The sequence below is a fragment of the Primulina tabacum genome, chromosome 9 (assembly GCF_025594145.1).
Source record: "Primulina tabacum isolate GXHZ01 chromosome 9, ASM2559414v2, whole genome shotgun sequence".
Lineage (NCBI taxonomy): Eukaryota > Viridiplantae > Streptophyta > Magnoliopsida > Lamiales > Gesneriaceae > Primulina > Primulina tabacum.
The window spans coordinates 37,956,601-37,982,343 of record NC_134558.1 but is presented as its reverse complement, the minus strand read 5'-3'; the positions used below and the strand labels follow the sequence as shown (position 1 = coordinate 37,982,343).

Below are 25,743 nucleotides of genomic sequence, written 5' to 3'. Positions count from 1 at the left end.
ACGCCCCCGAGCAAGCGCTGAAACCTGGGCGCCCCTCAACAGCTCTCGGGTAGGAGTCCTTGCTGTCAAGGACTCCTCCCAAGCCCCTTAGCTCGAGTCCTAGCATGGCTAGGACTCTTCCCTTGACTCCCCCATGACCCTGGCTAGCCCCTGGACCCAGCCCAAGCCCAGCCGGACCATGAAGAACAAAAACGAACCTAGACTCCATATGACAGCAACCTAGCTTCCAGCTTTGCGTGTTCTATTCGTGCAGTGGTTTGTGGCTGATTCTAGGACTCTAAACTCATGTAAAACAATGTCTAAACATGTCCTGATCATGGCAGCCCCTTTAACACATATAAAACATGATTTTGGAAATTAAAAACACCAATTTAGAATACATAAGCATGTAGTTACGAAAACTTAACTTGTGTGCTATGTTTTTTTCTTAAAAATAATGCATAAACAAATACTATGGTGTGGTGATGTTTTTGAAGTAAAGAATAGGCGTGCTTTTGCGTTTTTAACGCACGATTAATCGTTGACGATGACGAAAATGGGACAAGACCTTGGCTTGAATTTCCTTGAGCTTTCTCGATTTTTCCTCTTCAAATTGATGATGGTGTGTGTCGTGTGATAGGGTGAATTTTTCAGAAAAGAGGCGTGTAAAAAGTGATGGTGTGGGGAGGGTTTTATATATAATATATACTAATTAATCACTAACTTGGCTTTAGGCCTATTAAGCCAACAATTTAGGCACATTAGTCTTAATTAGGATTTAATTAAATATTAAATTAGTTTTGGTAAAAATAAGTTTGTGAATCTAATAGCTGGGTTGCCAACAAGTTCGTATTTTTGTTGAAATACCAACACCGATAAAATTTACGTCGCGGCGTATAAAATCACCTCAAAATCCCCCCTTATTTTCAAAAAATAAGAAAAAACTCACAATCATATTTTAAATAATTAAAACAATTATTTAATAACAACATTTTCTATTTTTCAGCCATCGGTCTCCGTTCCTCGATCGCAACACGAATAACCTTTAAAAGTACATTTTAATGCAACCATGAAGAAAATATATTTTAAACATGTCAAAATGCACCACATAATTAATTTATGCAATTAAAATATTTAATTAAAATACAAATGAATTTAATAATTACATGCATGTGATTCAAATTGACTTTCGAATTTTCGAGACGTACACCTTTAGTCTCCGAGGATATGAGTCGTTCGTTCGGTGCCATAGTATTAGCTCACTCAATAGATAAACAAAATGGGTGCCTTTGCCAACCGCCATTTCCATACCTGAATAGAGTAAATTCAGCTTAATTTATAATTTTTATCTTAGAATCATTAAATCAATCACATTGCGATTAAAAAGATAATTAATTCATTAGACAAAATTAATGTATTCTTTCATATTATTATATTAGAAAAAATTTTGGTCACGTGTTAATTATATATTTTAATGTATTTAGAGTGCATTCCATAAAGGCGCATTCCCCCTAAATTTCCCCCAAACAGATGTGTTAAAAAAATTTATTGATGTTTGAGTGAGCTGTTTTGTGATAAAATAAATTAAATAATGAGATGAATTTGAAGGGGTGCAAGCATTTATGGAAAAGGTGAAAAGAAATCGCGAGACATACTTTGTAGATATTACATTAAATGCATTTGTGCAGTGCATTTTATGTTTGTCAGGTGTCTGATTGAACTTTCGCTTGACAAAGTTATGATTTTACCAATCGAAATTACTATACAAAAAGAGTCAGAATCACATAATATATATATATATATATATATATATATATATATATATAAAAGTACGATATGTTAAAACCGACCGGCTTGACCGTTCACAATCTTATGCATGAAATTTGAACAACTCCATCCCACATGGCCCGCTATTAATGCTATTTGCATTAACTCATCGCTTCTCCACCTGTTTCTCTTCGCCTTCTTCCTTCACCTTCTCACCACCAGAGCTTTCTTGTTTTTATATGTCGCTTATTATGTTTATTCTTCTTCCTCCTCCGAATCTTCAATTGCTAATTCACCGATCTCCTTCACATCCCATCTGTTTTTCTTAAATAAAGGTTCTTACAAGAAAACCAGTAGCTTCATCAACAAACCTGAATCCCAGTGCTACTCCTTTCACAATCCAAATGCTGCTTTCCCGGCATTCCTTTTACCTGAATTAAAGATCTCTACTTCTATATCTCTTCTCCAAACTTGTTCTGTAAAGGGTTCTCACTTTGGTTTTCCCCGTCAAAGTTTCATGAACAGCGAGCCCGATCCATTCATTCATGTATGCGTCGAAACACGTCAGTTTTTCTTGTTATAAGTTTCTGCTGTGAATATTGAGTTTCATTTTCTGTGCCAAGGTTTATTATTCATTCTTTTTGTTGGCAGAGAGAAAAGATTTGAGATTTACTCCACCCAGTTTGCATTGAAAAAATACAGCGGTGTACTCAAAGAGTGCCATTTCAGATTCTGCGAATGTAAGATTATTTTGGGAAAAAAATTATTGTATCATTTTAGTCTTTTTGCATGTCAGCACAAGGAAAACAAATGTCTTGTTTGGAGAGCCAAAACCAAGAAATCAAAGTCAATGCCATTTAAGATACTGCCAGATCAGCAATCACTTTCAACCCAACCTACTCTTCCAAAAACCAAAAAGGGCAAAAAATAAAAATAAAAAGCTAAACCCATTTTATGAGAGCAACTTTTTAGGGTTTCTTGGTTGAGATGTGAATCTTCCAGGGTTTCTGATTATACGAATTTTCAGGCCACTGAGAAAAACGCCATTCTTGGGTAGTACAGAAGATTCCTTGAATTCTGGTTTTCTTAATAAATTAAAGTTCGTAAAAAATCATGACTTGTCTGTTGCACATTAATTTCATGCATCCACCCTCCATTCTCCACTTGCAGCACGAACATCGTCATTTATTACTTTTAAGTTTTAATGAATACTTCTGGCGACTATCCAATTAAATTTTCTATCACGTCAAGATTTCTTGACGCATTATATTTTGTGTTAATCCGCTAAAGCTTATACTTTTAAATATGGTTAGACAATTATAAAGACCATTCTTTTTACATTTCTTTAATGGAATGTAAATATTCTTCGTGTTCTCGTTGTAATTCTTTTACATTTCTGTTTCAAGACTTGAGCTTTTATTTCTCAGCGTAGACTACAGGTAAGTAGTTAAAGATCGATGTATCCAAACATGTTTGACGGGCACCAATTTTTGCTGGACATGGAACATAAAACACCAGAAAATGAAATGGACGACTTAATCCGGGGTGATGATCATAATGAAACAAAACCAGGCACTAATACTATGGAAGCTCCGGGCTCCATTGATGATCAAGACCCCAATGAAAGACCCAAGAAGAAGCGATACCATCGTCACACACAGCATCAAATCCAAGAAATGGAATTGTTAGTACTATACTACACCTGCAATATAATCACATTTATGAAAAAATCTTCATTTTTTTATAAAAATTTGAACAGATATTTCAAGGAAAGCCCGCATCCTGATGACAAGCAAAGAAAGGAGCTTGGCCGGAGATTAACGCTGGAGCCTCTGCAAGTGAAATTTTGGTTCCAAAACAAGCGCACCCAGATGAAGGCGAAGACAGATTCTTTTTCTACTTGTTTTGGAGATTTGTTTAATGTAGTTGATTTCACTGATGATGAATAATTGTACAGGCTCAACATGAACGCCATGAGAACACGAGTCTGAAAACCGAGAATGATAAGCTTCGTGCAGAGAACTTACAATACAAGGAAGCTCTCAGTAATGCTACTTGTCCCAACTGTGGTGGCTCGTCTGCCATTGGAGAAATGTCCTTTGATGAGCAGCAACTCAGGATAGAAAATAGCCGCTTGAGAGAAGAGGTAACTGAAAAAGGACTTAATTAATTCTCCGTATCTTATAAAAATGTGATTAATATGAAGTTAATGATTGACTAATTGAAGAGATATGGGGGAACGTGTTCCATTAAATGTAAAATGAAGTAAATAATGGCCAAATTTTTCCTTTCCAGATTGATAGGATTTTCGGAATAGCTGCAAAGTATGTCGGCAAACCTCTGCTCTCATCTCCTCATCTCCCTGAAGGAGCGGCTCGTTCACTTGATCTTGGAGCTGGGAATTTCGTTCCACAAGCAGGCATTGCTGGAGAGGTTTATGGAGCTCCAGACCTTCTTAGGTCACTTTCTGGCCCTACCGAGGCTGACAAGCCGATGATCATCGAGCTGGCTGTAGCAGCTATGGAGGAACTCATACGAATGGCGCAAACTGGAGAGCCCTTGTGGATTCGGAGCGCTGAGACGAATTCTGTTCAGATTTTGAGTGAAGATGAATATATTCGAACTTTTCCTCGTGGGATTGGAACAAAACCATTGGGAATGAAATCTGAAGCCTCGCGGGAATCGTCTGTGGTGATTATGAACCATGTTAATCTGGTGGAGATTTTGATGGACGTGGTAGGTTAATGCTCATATGAGCTTATTGCCATTCATCTCTATCTTGGCTTCATTTGAAAAATCGAATAATCAATTAATTAATATGCTGTAACTGTAATTGTAGAATCAATGGTCCAATGTGTTCTCCAGTATTGTTTCCAGAGCAACGACCATGGAAGTATTATCGACCGGTGTGGCGGGAAACTATAACGGAGCTCTTCAAGTGGTATATATTTATAGTATCTGATTAATTCATATGTGAAAATTAAGTTTACAGATTGATAATGACTGGATTCTTGTTGATATTAGTCCATACACTGCAGCAAATTTTAATGATATGTTCATATTGTTTTGTTTCAGATGACAGCCGAGTTCCAAGTCCCGTCTCCATTAGTTCCAACTCGCGAAATCTATTTCGTCAGATACTGCAAACAACATACGGAAGGGATTTGGGCTGTTGTTGATGTTTCTTTAGACAACCTTAGACCTACCTCTATATCAAGATGTAGAAGAAGGCCATCAGGTTGTTTTATTCAAGAACTTCCCAATGGTTACTCTAAGGTATAAACCGATTCAAATCTTACCAATACCATGAATCTGGCCTGGATACTCCTAGTTGGGATCGTAATATTGTATCTAACCTTAATATGTTAGGTTACATGGGTTGAACATGTGGAGGTGGATGACAGATCTGTTCATAGTATCTATAAACCTCTAGTTGAATCAGGAATGGCATTTGGGGCAAGGCGCTGGGTAGCAACACTTGACCGACAATGTGAACGATTAGCAAGTTCAATGGCAAACACCATTGCAGCTGGTGACATTGGAGGTAAATTAATTATGGTTCGATTAATTTAATGTCCTTTTTCACAACACTGGTCGGGAAAAATAAAAATAAAATAAAATTATCATGAAGTGATATCATCCCCGGGGGGTCGAAAGAGTATGCTGAAACTGGCTGAAAGAATGGTAATGAGTTTCTGTACGGGTGTTGGTGCTTCAACCGCGCATACATGGACGACACTTTCTGGAAGCGGTGCTGATGATGTTAGAGTCATGACTCGAAAAAGCACGGACGAGCCCGGGAGGCCGCCTGGAATTGTGCTTAGTGCCGCAACTTCATTCTGGCTTCCAGTTCCACCAAAGAGAGTTTTTGATTTCTTGAGGGATGAGAATTCAAGAAGTGAGGTACACATGAACAGTTCAAGCATTGACTTTTGGTACGAATTTTAACTTGGGCATATTATTTCATAAATCTGATTTGTATATTCTGCTTCATGTATGATAACTTTAGTGGGATATTCTTTCGAATGGCGGCCATGTTCAAGAAATGGCACATATTGCCAATGGCCGTGATCCTGGAAACTCCGTTTCTTTACTCCGTGTTAATGTAAGTTTTTAGTTCCATTACCTTGAAAAGCTTGATTTGCGACAAATATGGTAAAAAGATAGTAGTTAATTTTTTTTTTGTTTTTTCGTATAAATTATGAGTCATGTTATTTAAATCTAGACCATCACATTTGTTGATCTCATTGAATTGGTTAATTTACTAATTTCGTTCATTTTAATGCAGAGTGCAAATACAAGCCAAAGCAACATGCTGATCCTACAGGAGAGTTGCACAGATTCGACGGGCTCATATGTCATTTATGCACCAGTAGACATCATGGCCATGAACGTTGTCTTAACTGGTGGAGACCCGGATTATCTTGCCCTCTTGCCGTCAGGATTTGCCATACTTCCAGATGGGCCGAATAAACATCAGGCTGGTAGGGGACTGGAGATTGGGTCCAGCGGATCTTTACTGACTGTCGCATTTCAGATATTGGTTGATTCGGTCCCGACGGCGAAGCTTTCATTAGGATCTGTTGCAACGGTCAACAGCCTGATCAATTGCACTATTGAAAGGATAAAAGATGCTGTTCTAGGCGAGAGTGCATGACCTAAAATCATCTTCCCCACAGGTAAAATTCTTTATACACTGCTTCTCTCATTTATGTTTGGTACATGTGAGTTTGTTTGGACAACTTGAGTGATGACTCATAACTGATATATCATATCATAAATATAAATTATCTGAATAACTCTAACAACCAAGCATCTTGACCTCTGGTTTTGTATTTGATTATTACATTAAAACGATTAACAGAAGTTGCTAGAAGAGTTTATTACACGCTAGGAAACCCATTCGTATCGTCTCAATATTTTTCCCGTGATCTCGACGAGGCAAATGTTTTTATTCCAGTTCTCCATTGTCTCATTTTGTTGCTGCAGCTGACGCCTCCATGCACAGAATAACAGATGACGAAAATGGTTTTGTTTACTACAAAAAATAGAGAAAGGAAGAAGTCAAGAACGAACCTCAAAACAAACCCAGCTAGCGAGTCTTGTCTGAAGAAAGCAACGGTGCCAGCTTGGCTGAAGGATCGTCAAGTAAACAAAGGCTCAATAGTCTGGAGAAAACCTTTGTTTTGCTGTAGAGTTACTTGACTAGCCTAGATGTTTATTTTCTTTTGGTAATGTTGTCTGCTGTCAATGATGTAATAAATTGCATTGTATTTTGAAAGCAATTAAATATGATTTAGTAAATTATAATAATTTCTTCATCATTTCAAAAAAAAAATAATAATAATAATTTCTTCATGAATATGGTTATTTCATTTTGATTTAGTCATTTTTACTAATTAACCCATATCATATTAGCAATTTTTAAAGAAACGTTTGTTTTGAATGATATAATGATGGACACAATGTGTGTGTGTCTATATATATATAATCTAATCTAAGAATAAATTTAAGAATTGAAAAAATAGCATTGCATTGAAGTACTACTACTCCACCCCTCCTCTCCTAAATATATAGACATCATTTTATTTAATTTCGGTTGTCTAAAATATTTTGACCAATTTCTATTTCTAGTACCATTTTTTTCATTTGCTGGCATACCCTATTAATTAAATCATAGAACAAGGTAATATCGTTTTGAATTATATTTTACATATTTTACAAGGTTATTTTCACCCGAATTTTGTGGTATGTTACATCATGGCGATGACAATGGGTTCTAGTTGGGGTGAGTTTGACCAAGGACCCGCCCTGTCCCACGACCCGACGGGACCAATCCAGGTTGGACCTGTTGGAACGGGAAAAAAATATATAATTTTATATTTATCCAATAATAAATTTAAAAATTAGCAAATCATTAAATCTATATGTCCAAATTTATATAATAATATTCGGGACAAAAAAATATTATCGCAAATTAAAATATATCAACTTGTATTCAATTGATAACTAAAAAATGTAATATATATTTTCATATTAAACATATAATAATAAAATAAAATAAAATAAAATAAAATAATTTCAATCCAAAAATTTTATAAATTAAAATTATAAATAAGGTATGTTTAGTGGAAAAGTTGGAGATAATAATCAAAGTTGTGAAAGAAAGGCGAATAAGCCACGGTCGCGTGAGATTTGAATTGTGGGTAAAAACTTAAAGTTACTGTTGAGACCAAGAAAGAACATACGACAGTGTGTGGTTGAAGTTACTGTACAGACCCGGGAAAAGTACCACGAAAGACCCACGATACATAATTCTGCGTGTCAAGAATTATAAGTAAAAAAAATCAGATTTTTCGAATCCCTAGTTGTTGGAACTCGATTTTCTCTCCTTTGGTTTTGATTCAATTTATTTTTGTATCTAATTATTAATTGACAATTTATTATCATTAATTTTGTGTCAATGTTATGTCCAATTGTTTTCATATTTGTTTTTTGAATTCGAACATAATGGGCAGAGATTAAAGTTTAGCCTAATAATATCAATTAACACACTGTTAAACTGACTAAAAAATAATATTAGGTTTCAAAGTTTTTATGTGGAAACTGAGATTTCATAATTTTTAAATACGGAAGACTTTTAATAGAAAATTGAGTTCCTGTGGTTGATTCTGATATTGTTGTCTGATTTGGTCAATTTGTTTGAATTTGGATAATTCTTCAAATGATCCATGTCTTCCATTTTGATTTGTTAAACATAATTAATAGTTTAATTCGAATAGAAATTTGTTAATAATTTCAATCACCCACTTAAATTTATTTATCTAGATTAAGTCAAATAATAACTATCATAGTAATTACTATCAGTACTATATGTGGAGAACGACTCGGACTTTAAATCCGATTTATTACAAGTTTTACATTATTTGTTTCTAGTTCTTACCAATTTCGACGATCAATATGTGATTATTTCTTAAATGAAATAAATAAGATAAAACATATAATAGGAGTAGGCAAAAACTTGTGTGAGATGGTCTCACGGGTCGTATTTATGAGACGGATATCTTATTTGAGTCATCCATGAAAAAGTATTACCTTTTATGCTAAGAGTATTACTTTTTATTGTGAATATCGATATGATTGACTCGTCTAACAGATAAAGATTCGTGAGACCATATCACAAAAGACCTACTCAAAAGAGAGTATATATATACCAATCTTTGCTTGGATAAGAATGTTGACAATACATTAATCGAATATCTATATCGTTATGGTTAATAAATAACGTAGGGGGAAGAATCAATATGGGATATTGAAATCATTATTTCCTTGCATAAACGTAAGGTGACATTACCAACCAAAACTTAATGCAATAAAACAATGAGTCGTTGAAATTATAAATGACTTCGACTCATGGAATCTGCCATTGCAGTCACCTCATTTTTTGTCTTAACTTTTACTATACAACATTTATTACATTCTCGACTTTTATTAGTTTTTTTTTTACGGTCAAATAATCAATTGTTTTTTTTTTTCTACTTTTTTTAAAAAATAAATAATTGATTTTAATCATCTTATCAATATTTTTTTATCGTGTTTACTTTTATTCAAATTATTAAAAAACACAACAAATCAAAGTTTTAAAATAAATAAATAATTTGATCGTTCAGTAAATATATAGAACATTCATTCGGGGGATAGAGAACCCTATTTTCGTACACAATCCCTTGAAATAAATGTTCTTTCATCCTTTAAGTTTGGAATGGCATAAAGAATAATTAGAAAATACCCATCGACATAAAAATAGCCCCTTCGTAGTTTGGTTTATAATACTTATTTCATTTTAGGGGGAAAAAATTAAAGAATTTTACATAAATGTGTGTCTATTTAAGGCATGGAAATTGCGTACGCATAGGGAATACTTACAGTTCGCATGTAAATTATGCATGAATTTTTGTAACAAACCAACAATTTGTAAGAATATATTAAGTTCAAGCGAATTTATAACCCGCTCTAAATATTTTATTTATATATATATATATATATATATTGATTTATTGTAAACGAGAGTTGATGAAATTTATAAAGAAGAAATAAATTCGTTATTAAAATCATACCTACGAACAGTTGCAATTCGTACAAATGGCAGCGGACATTTAAGTTGAAATGTATGGTCAGAAAATGATGACTGCGAGAGATGATGTCAATGTATTTAAATCTGAAAATTTTATAATTACAATCTCCAGAGGACCAGAAAATTAGATATAATTATATTAATTAAGTTTGTCATTATATTAGCGACGACCAAAAAATATATATATAATAACAGACGATTCAATCAATTTATTCATGAAAATTAAATAAATTTTTTAAAGCAAAATCAGAAATTGCAATTTTTCCTTGACAAAATTGATGTAGGGTTGAGCGGATCGGGCCTCGTTAAAGTGAATATATCGATGCATGTATTATGGTGGAGGAGGAGATGATGGACCAAAAATTTGTGAGTTGTCGCAAGAAAATTAATGAAGAATAATAGAGCGTGATATGAATACCATTACCCGGCATGCACGATACTGCGTGTATAGGGAAATGCATCAAATTGGGTGCCACATTTATTTTTATACCAAAACCTTTACAAAATACTTAATGATCCACTGTGCGAAAGTTTATTATTATTTTATTTAAATGTGTGGTGAAATATATCAATACGTATCAAGAATAAAAATGAAATATTTAATTCTTTGGCCAAATATTTTCAATTCAAACACCTGTGTAAGAAGAACAAAAAAAAAAAATAAAATAGGTGTTTTTCATCTTTGTTCACTAAATTAAAATTACCTCTTATCATATTAATATTTTTGAAATAGGAATGAGAACGGAGATGAGAAGTTGATCCCCGAAATTTTGGATTTGAGGATTTCCCAAACTCGAAAAAACGGGGATCAGAGCGGGTATGGAGGTGGGGATGGAATTCGGGGACGGAGATGAGGATGAGAAACCCGCCCTCATCCCGTCCCATTGCCATCCCTAAGCTAGCGATGCATTAACATATTAAAAATATTTTCTTCGATTTACTTAGAAAATTGTATATTGTGATGAATACTTAAATTGAGTAAATAAATAAATTATTTTAAAATTCCTAAAATGACTTTTACTGTAATAACAAATCTAAAATTTTATGCAAAAATAATTATGGTACTCGAAAAAAAAAATGTTGTGCTTTGTCAAACTATTACTTGATGGCAAAATATTTACATTTTTATGATTTGACATATCGCTCTAGGGAGTTAAATATCTTATTCCTATCAAGTTTTCTCAAACACGTGAAAGAATTTAAAGTCGTAGATTTGAAATGATAATCCAAACTCGACCTCAAGATTGAGATTTCGGCGATGATCGAATATGAGATGAACTATAAAATTGTGACATAAAATGTGATAAAACATGGAAACACCAATCGTGACAATAGGACTAAAAAAAATCGTTACTAAACGGAAGGGAAACGAAGTTCAGCCGAGACTGCAGAGTCACTGAAGGTGGGTATGTTTGGAAACCCAGTAGTGTTGGCCGGTGTGTGTTTTAGTGAAAATAGATGTCCAATGCATAATGGGCCTATAATGGACATATATTCAATCCGGAAAACCGAGCAACCCCAGAACTTTAAATTGATAATCAGAACAGAGAGTAACTTTAGTCGGATTAGATTTTTTTTTACTATTATTATTGAATAGATCGAGTTCACTGTAAATTTATGTTCTTATACAGAAATGCGATTTGATTAGCTCGACTTCTGCACAAAATCTGGTTTGGTTATTCAAATTTTACATGCAACTTGGTTTAACTAGACTGCTAAATTGTTCGTTTCATGAGCATCATCACCAAGCACGCACCTGATGTGAATTCAGACCTTCATGCGGCTGACCAGGGAAATCGACCACTTTCTCTCTATTTTTTCTGTAATTTTTAATTCATTTGATCAACAAAGAACAGACGAACTTATGGATCATTCCGCACCCGGCGGGATGAAATAAAATTCTTGATTACAGGGCAAGCAAACATATTCGATCGTAAAAAGATTAACCCAACTTTTGATAGAAAAGAAAATAAAGATCACTTCTTTTTCTCATCAGAAATCATTTTCTTCACACAATCCCATTCACCTGAGACACAAATCAAAGTTCAAAGATTCCGACTTCCTCAAATCGTGATATGCAGACAATTACGAGTCCAACAATATCAAGATCCCACCAACTTCTAAAATCGACACGCACAGTTCATATGTTACAAAACCCTGTAGACACAAAACAAATGTACCCACTTATTTACAGCCTTACCCCCGACCAACTACGTTCCTGCGGCTGGTAACGCAGCCATGAAGGAGTTGTAAGACGACTCCAGATCAAAGTGTAGCTGCCGTGCATGCTGCTCCGTCAGCTCATCAGCAGCACCCAATTTTGAAAGTCTGGCAATCCATTCCTTCATCTTCGTCTTGCCCTCGAAATCAGGTGGCAGAATCGACAACTTATTGAGAGAAGCAGCTAAATCAGACAACAATGGATGGACCTGATCAACAGCAACCATGTTCAGTTTCAAAGAATCCATTGCCGTAATGAAATTCTGTACACACACTGCAACAATGGCAGCTGAAGTTGTGGCTGATAGTGCTGAAGTTGTACGGTGCTCAATAGTGGCAGGAACACCTGAAATCACAAGCCGATTCAGGGCAGCCGGGCAGTCCATTTTATATATATCATGGAATCGCTCAATGCTTGGCGCAATGTCTTTCACAGTGGATGATAGAGTCTTAAAGTGGGTTAATAATTTTTGGCATTCAGTTTCGTACTCCGATGGAGGAATTATGTCGCGAACATAAGTTTTCTCAAGCTTCTCAGTAGCTTTAATAATTGCGAAAAGCTCACCAAAATTGTCGTACATCTCTCTTACGCGCTTGTCGTTCCATAGTTTAACCTCCATGTGTTATGAAGTTAATAATACGATTACAGTTTGGAGAAGAGAACGGGACACGCGCAAAGAGAAGTAAGACCCTGTCACTGCACATATTCAACAAAACAATAGTCAGATCCACGATATAAAAATCTAATGCCACGGATCTGATACAAAAATCACATTTTCAAGGCTCGGCATGGACGTGATGTAGCAATTTCAAAAACAGCAAGTAACTGGTAACAAACAAAGATATGAATCAAGTCAAAGCCCTCAAATGAGAATCTTGAGAACATAATCCTGATATTCAAGCCCCAAAAACAAAATACACATCCTCAGGCCGTGCTAGGATCGTCGAGTATTGCGACGCATGACGGCACGAGATATTCTTCTTCCTTTTTTTAATGACAATAACATAAATCCAGGACAAAGTTATATCATAAATTATAAATCTTGGAACTACAAGCATAGCTTCACATAGCCAATCTTTTCATCGTTTAAGTTTACGATATGGAATCATGAACAAAAGAAAACCGATACCCAACCCCTATTCCAAACCAACCGGGTAGCCTAAAATCGAGAATTAAAATCAAACACTTTAACCTAGGACCTTCATAACAGCAAAGATAAATCCATGTCCGCAAATCGCCATAGTTTTAAATATGTACAAGCAAATCGAGGGGTGGGATAGAAAGAGAGGGAAAGGGAAGACACTTACGGAGAATGAAAGAGAGAGACGCAGCCTTGAACAACGGGAGGAGTGTTGCAGAGAAGAGGAGGGAGCAGCAGGTTGTGGCCGCTCCGAGCTTGCGTGTTGGATTATAAGAAAAGCGTAGATTACAATACTACGAATTTATTTTTTAAAATATGATTTTAATAATTTTGCAATTTACTTTTGTTGATTTTATCCAAAACACTTATTTTATAAGTTAAATGAATATTATTTTAAATGAAATACCATCTCGAACACAATTAAATAAAATAAATTTAACAGATCTATCGTGTGGGTCTTATTTTTTTGTTTGAGCATTTGAGGAGTTTGTTATAATTAAATTTTAAATTCGATATTTAACTCAAATTTATGACTTCAGAATTAGATTAGGTCACAAACAGTCGGCTTAGTTTTTGTTAGTTGGTAAAAATTTGTGTGAGACGGTCTCACGGGTCGTATTTTGCCAGACATATCTATTATTTGAGTTATCCATGAAAAAGTATTATTTTTTATGCTAAGACTATTACATTTTATTGTGAATATCGATAGGGTTGACCCGTCTCACAAATAAAGATTCGTGAGACCAGTGCTTACTCTTGTTAGTTTATATGACTATAATAAAAATGGATTCAAATTATATTAAATTTGGTACAAAATTCTTAAATATAATTATGTTTGTTCAAATTTTAGTTAAATCTCAATGGGCATAAATGATATAACAATACATGTTAAATACATCTACTAAATGTGGTAAAAAGATTAGCAACAAATTTAGCTTCTATTATTAGAGATCGTGAATGCATCATCACTGTATTTTATTAATGTCTATATCATTTAAAAAAACGATACAAAAAATTATATTAACATAATTTCAACTAGTTTTTTTTCCAAAAATGAGAAAAGACGTTTTTTATTAAAAAAAACTTATCCCTTTTGCTTTTGGTATGGAAACTTTAAAATTTTTTTAATATATATTGGCGCAATAATTTCTAAAAAGTCGGTTATTTTGATTCATTATCCTCTGAATGTTCAATTTTCACATAAAAACTTGGATTAGACAATTACTAAAGTTTATGTGAACAATAAATCAATCTACATGAAAACAACTTATAATTCATGTCATATTTCCAAAAAAAAAAAAAAGAATCATTACATTTTATATTCAAAATATACTTAAATTGACAAAATCTCTCTATTTTATTATTTAAATTTGAAAGTTTAATGATAAAAAATTAAAACATACAATTAAAAATACAGACAATATCTATTAAGTATATTTTATAAAAAAATAAACCCAATCATTTTTTTGATCAGATATTGGGTCCAATTTGATCTGACTCAAACCCTAAAACTCATACTCCAAACATGATTTTTTCGGATCAAACCGGATTAGGTGGACAAGTTTGGTCTTATTAAGTTTTTTTCTTCAAGTTTATTGATTACTTCAACTTTAACTAGTCAAATCAATGTATTTTGGCGAAAATTGAACATCTCGGCATTTGACGGACCAAAATAGTCGACTTTCAAAAGTTACTGTACCAAAACAAAAAATTATAAAATTTGTGAACTAAAATAAAAGTGACAAGTTATTGGACAAAAAAACTTATTTCTCCTTAAAAAATCTTTGGACAATTTATATGTAATTTAAATATTGAGCATATTTTCTTCCATATTTTTATGGAAACATTTATGAAGCTAATGGCATATTTAGGCTATTATGCATGTATACATATATTATTTAGAAAGTAAACGAAGACTGTCGTTAGTGAAATAATAATGGTATAATTGGTCTTTGATGAAAAGTCTTGGTTTCATTTTTATACTTTCAACTTCTAAATTCCACCCAAAATTATTGAATGATTCCATCATATTTTCACCCGATATTCAATATTTTAATATGTCTCTATATCATTCAATATATATCTATAGCAAAATATATACTCCACACTTTTGAAATAAAATTAAAAATACTTCACATTCTCCAACATTTTTTAACGACATTATTTGAGAAACAATTTTTTTTTTGAATATAACCAAATATATCAAATTAAATATGTACATATTTGTTGCCATAATAAATGTGATTAGTTTAGAACAAATATTTTTTAAATTTTTTATCTATATTATTAATAAAACAAGAAGTCTATGTATTGATAAAGCAAGAAAGTTAAACAGTAATAATCTTGAGTGAATTTTTTTTTCTTAATTCTCTGTTATTTCACATGTTTAACTCCAGTACATATTTAATTTTGTAAAATATACTTAAATCTTATATTTTATAATTATATAAATAAAATAGTCTTATTAAATCTCATATCATATTTAAATTTTAAAATATCGTAACTATGTCGATTTTTTTTTTAAAAAGACTCTCCAAGTCACTACTTGATATGAATTTCTTGTTTGCTGATTATCTGGATAATTTTCTTGTAAAAAAAAAAAAACTCTTTTCTATTTGAGTAAGTCGTCTGTGGATGGTCTCATTAATCTATTTCTATAAGAATCAATCCAATCTATATTTAAAATGAAAAAACAATAATTTTAGCATAAAATATAATATTTTTCATTAATCAGATCGGACAAGAGATGTATATCACAAATTGACCCGTGAGATGATATCCGAACACTTTTTGTGTTTATATTTTATTAAAAAATATTGTAAATTTTGAGTTTATATGTTATTAAGAAGTATTGCAAAAAATTTTTATCTTATATATACTATATATGTAATTTAGAATTCTAATGCTAATTTTGTTTTACTGAATGTATTATCTACAAAACAAAACCCTTGATTGCAATTCACTTTGAAATTGTTATACGGCGTCGTATTAGCCGTCTGGTCTCCGTCACGACGTAGAAACAAGTTTATAAGGATTCCAAAACCGCCAAATCCTACGCAACAAATGCATTACACCCAACGAAGATGGCAGCAGTCCACATTCCACACTATGCGTAATTACTTCCTTTATTGTCAGTTAATTAATAACATTCGGTTACGGTTCAATCGAATCCACAAAAAATCTGGAATTTTGATTCATACTGAAACCAAGATCTTTATTTTTTCATTATCATTTTGATTCTTGAATGCAGAGTCATTTGAATCGCATTCTTGATTTCAATCTGATCGTTCAATGCTGTATCAGTCAAAGAAGTTCAAGAAAATAGAGAAAAAGGAGATTAATAAACCCTGATCTGATCTGGGATCAATGTCGTGGGGACTGGGTTGGAAGCGCCCATCGGAAGTCTTCCACTTGACGTTGAGTTATGGCGCAGATGCGGATTCGCTTGATGACGTTACCCCGACGTCGTCTCGGTCATCGTCTTCCGCTTCTCCGTTCTCTGGGTCCTCCCCGACGTCGTCGATACAGGACGCCGTAGCCATAGCCGCCAAACTCGATAACGATCAAGAGAAACTGGGGTTTAGGATTGACCTCGATTGGAACGCGGGGGATGACGAGGATCAAGTCGCGTTGAAACTCCAGTCACAGGTCATGGTCGCTTTGCCCTCACCCCAAGACTCCGTGGAAATTGAGTTGAGGGAGAAGGGGGGAGTTCCGGTGACTAAGAACGAGGTGGACAGTTTAGAGAATGGAGGGGATGATTTGGGAAGTAATGGTGGTGGAAATTTGGAAACTTTCGCTAGGGAAGGAGAGGGTATAGGAGTGGAGATGAGGGTTGTCAAGAAAAGGGAGCCACTGAAGGGTATTATACTTTGGAGGGCCGGGGGTTCTGGGCAGCAGAATGATGGTGGAATAGGGGTTTTGCTGAAGTTGATGAAGTCCAATTTCGCCAATGGTGTTGCTGATGGAGTGGTTATCGGGTCAAGCTGCCTGAAACATTGGCGAAATGTTGCTGTGGTTAGCCTCTGCGGTCTTGGATTAAATGTGAGTAATTTCTATTACCAAAATCATGTTGGACCATTTTCTGTAACCAAAAATTACATTGTTTTTCAAGCTCATGCTGACATATGTTTTCTTTTGTAGTAATGAATCAGCACTTCTTTACACAGTTGAGTGTCATAGAGTAGATCAAATTAAGAGAGTTTGAGTATGTTCTATGATGTTGAGATTCAAGTTTGATGGTCTGCATTACTTATATTCTCTATTTGAGAGGTCGTGGTCTGCAAAAGATTCCTTTTTGATGGACTGTACTGGTTGATTCATGTATATGCCAATAAATTCCAATTAAACATCTGCTAGGTTTGTATATCTCAATGTAACTCCAACTCTAATCTTGAAATGCTAGATATACAGCTACGTGTTCTGTTGTCACAAACTAGGGGAGCCTGTTTCTCTTGCATCAACAAACATTAGTAACAAAAGGACCTTTATTTATGCTCATGTTTGTGTTTCCTCAGTCACTGCCAGTGGAGATAACTCGCCTGCCGCTTCTTGAGAAATTGTACCTTGATAATAACAGGCTCTCTACTTTGCCACCTGAGCTTGGTGAGCTGAAACACTTGAAAGTTCTTGCCATAGACTACAACATGCTTGTCTCCATACCTGGTAGGATTTTTATGCTTTGTCGCGGTTTTATTTTCTGTATTAATTGCAAAGACATCTTGCACCATATGATAATCTATCTAATTTTGCTATTACCTGTTATGTCTATGTTGGCAACTATAAGCAGTGGAATTAAGACAGTGTGCTGGTCTTGTTGAATTGTCACTGGAACACAACAAGCTGGTCAGGCCCCTTCTTGACTTCAGGTCATTGAATTGCTATCTATAGTTAGTGTTCAATTTGCTGATCTCTATCATTGTGCTCTGGTTATGTCCGCAGAAATCTTTTCAAATCTTAATGGTTGTCTCCAGCTTTTGACAGGGCTATGGCAGAGTTACGCGTTTTGAGGCTTTTTGGGAATCCCCTTGAATTTCTTCCTGATATTTTACCATTGCAAGAACTCCGCCACTTGTCTCTTGCAAACATAAGAATTGTGGCTGATGATAATTTAAGATCAGTCAGTGTACAGATTGAGGTGTGTAGTGATGTAGTCTTTTGGTTGGTTGATTAAGTTGTACTCTAGATTTTGTCTTTTCAACTTAGATTACACACTTTTCTGGTTTGATCGCAGATGGAGAATAGTTCTTATTTTGTTGCATCTCGACATAAGCTGAGTGCATTCTTCTCTCTCATATTCCGTTTTTCTTCTTGTCATCACCCTCTACTGGCATCTGCTCTTGCGAAGATAATGCAAGATGATGGAAACCGTGTAGTTGTTGGAAAAGATGAGAATGCAGTGCGGCAGCTTATAAGTATGATAAGCAGTGATAACCAGCATGTGGTATGCTACAGTTTTATCACAGTTAACTCTTTGTTTATTTCTTGATTTTTTTTTTTCACATTAATTGTGGGTTGTACCAGGTTGAGCAAGCTTGCTTTGCTCTCTCATCTCTTGCATCAGATGTTCAGGTGGCAATGCAATTGATCAAATCTGACATTATGCAACCTGTTGAAAGAGTGTTAAAATCTGCAGGGGCTCAAGAAGTAATCTCCGTTTTGCAAGTTGTGGTCAAGTTGGCATCTACTTCTGATATCGTTGCTCAGAAAATGTTGACTAAAGATGTATTGAAATCAATTAAGTTATTATGTGGCCATAAAAACCCAGAGGCAAGTTCACCTTACTCATGACTCAAAATTTTCCATTGTTTTTCCTTTTCATATATGCTCAAAATGAATGTTTTTCGGTCTTAGGTACAAATATTAGCTCTATTTGCCCTTGGAAATTTAGCTTTCTGTTTGGAAAACCGTCAAACCCTAGTCACTTCAGAAAGTCTGCGGGAACTTCTTTTGCGACTGACAGCTGCTTCTGAGCCTCGAGTGCGTAAAGCTGCAGCACGTGTTCTGGCTATATTTGGTGGGTTTTTTTCTAAGATATATTTCCTATGATTACCTACTTGTTGCGTGCATAATCTTGAAGCGGATACATTATGCCATCATAGGGGAGAATGAGATTCTGCGCCGTGCTACTAAAGGACGACAAGTTCCTAAAAGAGGATTACGCATACTTGCAATGGATGGTGGCGGCATGAAAGGACTGGCAACTGTCAAGATTTTGAGAGAAATTGAGAAGGGTACCGGGAAACAAATTCATGAACTGTTTGACCTTATTTGTGGAACATCTACCGGTGGTATGCTTGCCGTGGCTCTTGGAATTAAATTGATGTCCTTGGAAAAGTGTGAAGAAATTTATAAAGAACTTGGTAATGTTCTGCTTTATTAGGAGACTCGTGCTCATGGTTTCACCCAAATTTGTTATTTAATTTTCTGTGCTTATAGTCTACTTACGTTTTGTTTTGATTTTCCCAGGGAAACTTGTTTTTGCTGAACCTGTTCCGAAGGACAATGAAGCAGCAACATGGAGAGAAAAGTTAGATCAAATCTACAAGAGCTCATCACAGAGTTTTCGTGTTGTTGTACATGGATCTAAAGTATGTTCTCCTTCTAGTCTTTGGTTTTATTTCAGTGCTGCTATCTTCAATTTGCTTGTGTGTCCAGTTTATGATATAAAAATGCATGCTTCCGAGCAAATGTATTTTGATCTGTTAATAGTTGCCCATCTCTCGTCATTTCCTCGCATTTCCTGTTTTCTTCACCAGTAACATAAATTATATGGTTCTACGCTTCTATTTCAAATTGATTTTTGACAAATGATATAAAAATGTATGCTTCTGAGCAAATGTATTTTGATCTGTTAATAGTTGCCCATCTCTCACCATTTCCTCGCATTTCCCGTTTTCTTCACTAGTAACATAACTCTATCATTCTGCCTTTCTATTTCACTTTGATTTCCTACAAATTATGTGAAAATGTTCTGGAAATTCATCGTTCTTTTTGAAAATTGAGAACGACTTCATTCTTTCAGCACAGTGCAGATCAGTTTGAGAAGCTATTGAAGGAGATTTGTGCTGACGACGAAGGAGATCTCTTAATTGAATCTGCAGTTAAGAGAATCCCGAAAGTTTTTGTTGTATCAACCCTTGTCAGTGTTGCACCAGCTCAGCCATATATATTTCGAAATTATCAGGTTTGGCGTAAAAATTTATATCTTGTTTTTAATGTTTGCATCATTGCGAACTTGAAGGTTTTTTTAGGTTGCTGTTTGTGTAATTTTTTGCTCTCATGAATATCAGTATCCTCCTGGAACGCCTGAAATTTCGTCTGCATTTACTGAAAACTTGACTACTGGTGGGCAAGGAGCTGCTACTACTGGAGCTCAAGTTGGATACAAGCGCCATGCTTTTATTGGAAGTTGTAAGCATCACATCTGGCAAGCTATAAGAGCATCATCTGCAGCACCATATTATCTAGATGATTTCTCTGATGGTAACTTTTCTTGTGTCCCTGAATTTCTTTTCACCATTACAGAGGTTATCAGGAGAAATCTTTGCCTTCTTTTTCTGAACATTTCATGCACAGGTGTATATCGTTGGCAAGATGGTGCCATAGTGGCTAACAATCCTACTATTTTTGCCATACGAGAAGCACAACTATTATGGCCTGATGCTAAAATACATTGCTTAGTCTCCATTGGTTGTGGATCCGTTCCAACAAAGGTATCAATTTCTTGGCATTGTTCTCCTGTTTTTGTGGGTTATACGTAATTTGGACATAGTAGCCGAACCTGAGGTGACGCCTAATAGTCGGCTGCCTTAAGCCTAGTCTTGAGAAGGGCCCAAAAAATATTTATTATTTATCGATAAAACAATTAAACTCAACACAATTTGTATAGCTACTTAAACTTGAATAAAAGTGTGAAGAATTTCTTTTGAATTTAGTCTAATCCTTTCACTTAAGTTGAATGTTTTTTGGAACAATCTAGAAATTTCTCTGAAACTTGGAAAAAGATTATGGAAAATCAGAGATTCTACTGACTTTTTCCCACTTAGTTTTTTTATTTTTATTTTTGAAATTTCCATTACAAGTTAGGTGATTGCATGAGTATTTCTGGAGTTACCATTTCCCTTTGTCACTTGATAGTTAATTTCTTGTTGTTGGACCTCTATTTTATTCTTAGCATGTTAACACGGCAAAACAACTTATATTTAAATTCTTTTAACCTTATTATTTGATTATACTATAAATATTTTAATTATCATATGTTATTTGTTTTCTTTATTTGATTTGTCAGGTTCGCAAGGGTGGCTGGCGTTATTTGGACACTGGACAAGTATTGATTGAGAGTGCTTGTTCTGTTGATCGTGTGGAAGAAGCTTTGAGTACATTGCTTCCCATGCTTCCTGATGTACAGTATTTTCGATTTAATCCAGGTTGTTATATATAGATAACTTTCCGACTTGCCGTGCATCTTATCAATATGCAAAATGCAGTTTTTATCTCTCTTTTATTTTGTACATGGGCTTGCACGTTACTCGTGAAATTGAATTCATTTTCGAAATATTGTTGGTTTTCACATAATTCATGTGGTGTGTGAAATCAAACTGAAACTGTTAAGACATCTATGTATTCTTAAAAGGTCTAAATGCTAATTACGTGGGCAGTTGACGAACGCTGTGATATGGAGCTGGATGAAACTGATCCAGCTAATTGGTTAAAATTAGAAGGTGCAACTGAAGAGTACATTCAGAATAATTCCATTGCTTTCAAAAATCTAGCTGAAAGATTAATCGAGAGTTCACATGATGAGAAATTTTCGGACAGCTTGAAGTCTCAAAAATTCTTCAATATAAGGGGTATTAAATAACATCTCCTTTCGTATTCTTTTTTTTATCCATACTCCTTTTTTATTCTTGCTGTAGCTTTTTCTGTCGTTTTTCATGTTTAAGCTTAGCATCTGTTAATGGACAGTGTCCAATGTGAATAGCCCACTTTTGGGTTGGAGACGTGGTGTTCTTCTTATAGAGGCTTCCAACAGTCCAGATTCTGGACGAGTTTTTCACCATACCCGAGCACTTGAGACTTTTTGTACGAATAATGGGATAAAGTTATCTCTTTCTAATGTGGGAACCACTAAGATGGCTCCAGGATCCGCATTTCCAACACCATTTACATCACCTTTGTTTACTGGAAGCTTTCCATCAAGTCCTCTACTTTATAGCCCTGAAATTGGCCCCCCACGCATCGGTAGAATTGACCTTGTACCGCCCTTAAGTTTGGATGGATTTCATTCTGCGAAAACAACCGGTTCACCACCCCTCGACTCTCCTCCAAAACGCCGGCAGCTTTCTGTTCCGGTGATATCTTTGCACGAGAAAATACAGAACTCACCCCAGGTTGGAATACTTCATTTGGCACTGCAAAATGACACATGTGGCTCCATATTAAGGTCTTGTTTTTCTGAGCATTTACTTATCTTTCTGTTTTCTAAGATCTTGTTATTGTAGCTTCTATTCTCTAAAACTTTTCCATTTTGGTGTAGTTGGCAGAATGATGTATTTGTGGTTGCCGAACCTGGAGAGTTGGCGGATAAATTTCTGCAGAATGTTAAATATAGCATGTTATCATTGTTGAAGGGCCGAAGGAGGAATCATGCATCAGTCATTACTAACCTTTCAACTATTGCTGATCTCGTGTCATGCAGACCATACTTCCATATTGGTGGTGTGGTCCACAGGTATATTGGACGTCAAACACAGGTGCGGCGTTTAATATTAGGTCGCATTTGGGGGCAGTTATTGAAGGAATATTGAACTTATATCTTTTCCTCTGAAGGTGATGGAAGACGATCGTGAAATTGCTGCTTATATGTTCCGTAGAACAGTACCTCTGGTTCACTTGACCCCTGAAGATGTCCGTAATATGGTATGCCCATGGACAATGTGTTAGTTGCTTTTTATTTTTTCAATCATTACCAAAGATGCTGCTTTTTTACCATTAATTTGAAAGTGAGCGATGAATTCAGGAAGTATTACTGCCAATCCAATTTTACTGTTATTAATCATCTGTATGCCGTTTGGCTGATACCCTGGATCTCCTTCCATCAACTCCAAAACATAGAATTTTATGCAAAGGAAGTTTGCTCCTTGGGTTTCTTCATTTTTTACGAAACCTTTACAGGAAAGGGGAAACAGATAATAATTAAGAACTTGTCTATGGCTGAAGGTTCAAAATTGATAAAACTTATGGGTAACGATCCTGTTAATGTAATTTGGTAGCTCACGAGGAAAACAGAGTTTCTTAGACATTAAATACCGGCAAGCTTGTTCGAATCCGGATTCTCTCTTTTCGAATCACAATCTTTTTTTAATTTTTTATTATCACATTGTTTTTTAATATAAAAGTATTACAATCTTCGAACAATTATCTTTTCCATGGTGAACTTTTCTACTCGTCCTAATTGTTTTGGAAACTGTTCAGAAAATTTGGGTTGATCTGTCACTAGAACATATCTGTCTACGTTCTGATGAACTTTGCAGATTGGAGCTTGGAGGGACAGGATTATAATCTTCACAGGAATATATGGGCCTATCCGGGCTTTAACCAAAGCATTTCTAGATTCTGGTGCTAAAGCTGTTATATGCCCTTCATCAGAACCTGAAGAAACGCCTTTATTATCATTCCATGGATCAGGCGAGTTTAGTACATTTGAAAGCGGGAAGTTTGAGATTGGAGAGGAAGAAGCAGACGAAGATTCTGAACCACCCAGTCCAGCTAGTGATTGGGAGGATAGCGAACCTGAGAAAAATGGAGAGCAGTCGTTCCGTTTTTTGGATGATGATGAGAAAGAATTGTCTCAGTTTGTTTGTGAATTGTATGATTCACTGTTTCAACGGGGTGGAAGTTTGGATGTAGCGCTGAAAAATGCTCTTGCTTCTCATCGAAGCCTGAGATATACGTGCCATATCCCCAGCGTGCCGTAGCTTTTGAGGTAACTGCAGATGATTTCAGGGAAGGTTTAGGTATTTACACCATTTTAGAGAAAGAATTGAGTAAATGTATAGTAAAACGGGGAAAAGGAAAAACGAATAAGAAAAGGAAAAATTTAGAACAAAATGAATTCATGTAATTTATATTGTCTGAGAAGATAAGAGGAAAATCCAATATTTATTGGGCTTTGCCATTTTCTGGTATCTAACAAAGTTATATCAGAGCATCATTTGTCATAGCTACATGCATTGAACTAAATAAGTAGTGTCCGGTGTGTGCAAGTTCCTCAAATCATTACTGTGGAGTTGGATACGGTCGTGTGTTTGAAGTGTCAAAATTCAAAGTTTTGGGTTTTCTTAGTACTTGGGTGAGAAGTGCAAATAAATTAATCAAAGTAAGTATTTTTATAGTCAATATCGAGTAAACTCAGATGTGAATATTTGCTTCGTCCCAAATATGAAGGTCATTATTATTATTTTTTCATTCGTCTCAAATATGTTATACAATATCTCTTAAAGAAAACTAAATATATAGACATAGGGAGTACATGGATTTGAGTTTGGCTTTTATTAAAGCTCATTTATAAAACTCGTTTAGGCATAGTTATCGGTTCTTCGAATCTGGCTCCAGTCCGGTTCCGATCAACTATCCAAACTGATAGTTGATGGATGATTTTGTTTCAGTTCGGTTCAAACCGTTCAGTTGTTTTTTTTAAAAAAATAACAATACTGAGAAAAATAAATGATAGAAAAAACTTTATTTTTATTAAGTATTTGAGTTGAGAAAATACATCACACAAAATGATAAATATAAATTAAATTTTGATGTGTACATTAAAAATTTATAATTAATCGTGATTTACTAAAATATATTTGGAATTCTCCGAATCTTCCTCGGAACTTGAGCTTACAAATTTGTCTATCGTTTTGGTCATATTATTATTATTATTTTTTCACAAATCAATCTTGTAGACATGTTAGCATGCTAAGTATTTTCGGCTTTAAATTAGTTTTTTGTTCGCCAATGATTCTGTCGCATTTTGAAAATGTTGATTCAGAATCAATATTTGAATATTGAACTAATACAAGTAATACTCGAAAGATGCAAAATTAACAACTCTTTGTATTTCTCAAGTATATGCTTTAAAATATTGTGAAAACTATGTTGAATAGTACTAGTAAATTCAATAAAACCTTATTGTTCAGTTATTAAAAATAGTTGACAACATTTCATAACAAATTTAACAATGATTTTTCGAAAAATATTCTTTTGTAATTGTGAAACTTTTTTTAGCAATTAAATGATTAATTTGTTATTAGCTTGCTTATGTGTCGAGTGCCTATAAATTATCGATGTCAAGTTTATGTACTTTAACCAAATATTTTTTCAAACTTCTGGTAGCACTGACACCACCACCCGTTTTATAGAAATATCTATTTTTCCAAATTCTACACATAACAAAAGAGTCATTCATACTTTTTCAATGTCGAAGTTATCCCAAACTTTGTTTCGTTT

General features: G+C 34.6%; 3 protein-coding genes across 8 annotated transcripts; 2 read left to right on the top strand and 1 right to left on the bottom strand.

The window, feature by feature from the left end:
• Nucleotides 1–1,961: 1,961 nt before the first annotated feature.
• LOC142555882 (homeobox-leucine zipper protein MERISTEM L1-like) lies at nt 1,962–7,029 on the top strand. 6 transcript variants are annotated; one of them, XM_075667014.1, is made up of 14 exons: nt 1,962–2,293; nt 2,398–2,486; nt 2,749–2,799; nt 3,179–3,430; nt 3,506–3,623; nt 3,704–3,892; nt 4,042–4,482; nt 4,586–4,687; nt 4,822–5,022; nt 5,116–5,290; nt 5,378–5,649; nt 5,756–5,851; nt 6,035–6,425; nt 6,736–7,029. In XM_075667014.1, the coding sequence occupies exons 4-13, from the start codon at nt 3,204–3,206 to the stop codon at nt 6,401–6,403; spliced, it is 2,190 nt and encodes a 729-aa protein (XP_075523129.1). In that variant the 5' UTR covers nt 1,962–2,293; nt 2,398–2,486; nt 2,749–2,799; nt 3,179–3,203; the 3' UTR covers nt 6,404–6,425; nt 6,736–7,029. The 6 variants fall into 6 exon arrangements, with proteins under 6 accessions (XP_075523129.1, XP_075523126.1, XP_075523128.1 ...); XM_075667011.1 differs by having other exon boundaries at nt 3,174–3,430; XM_075667013.1 differs by having other exon boundaries at nt 2,749–2,802.
• A 4,816-nt stretch (nt 7,030–11,845) lies between these two features.
• LOC142555881 (vacuolar protein sorting-associated protein 28 homolog 2-like) lies at nt 11,846–12,720 on the bottom strand. The gene has a single exon (XM_075667009.1). It carries the CDS (start codon nt 12,718–12,720, stop codon nt 12,091–12,093), a length of 630 nt encoding a protein of 209 aa, XP_075523124.1. The 3' UTR covers nt 11,846–12,090.
• Nucleotides 12,721–16,295: 3,575 nt separating this feature from the next.
• On the top strand, nt 16,296–24,416 carry LOC142555880 (phospholipase A I-like). The gene is made up of 18 exons (XM_075667007.1): nt 16,296–17,286; nt 17,760–17,907; nt 18,032–18,110; nt 18,226–18,379; nt 18,476–18,685; nt 18,766–19,011; nt 19,096–19,258; nt 19,344–19,604; nt 19,711–19,832; nt 20,267–20,428; nt 20,535–20,727; nt 20,821–20,957; nt 21,533–21,671; nt 21,903–22,094; nt 22,210–22,687; nt 22,781–22,997; nt 23,074–23,163; nt 23,778–24,416. The coding sequence occupies exons 1-18, from the start codon at nt 16,609–16,611 to the stop codon at nt 24,219–24,221; spliced, it is 4,113 nt and encodes a 1,370-aa protein (XP_075523122.1). The 5' UTR covers nt 16,296–16,608; the 3' UTR covers nt 24,222–24,416.
• The last annotated feature ends 1,327 nt before the right edge of the window (nt 24,417–25,743 follow it).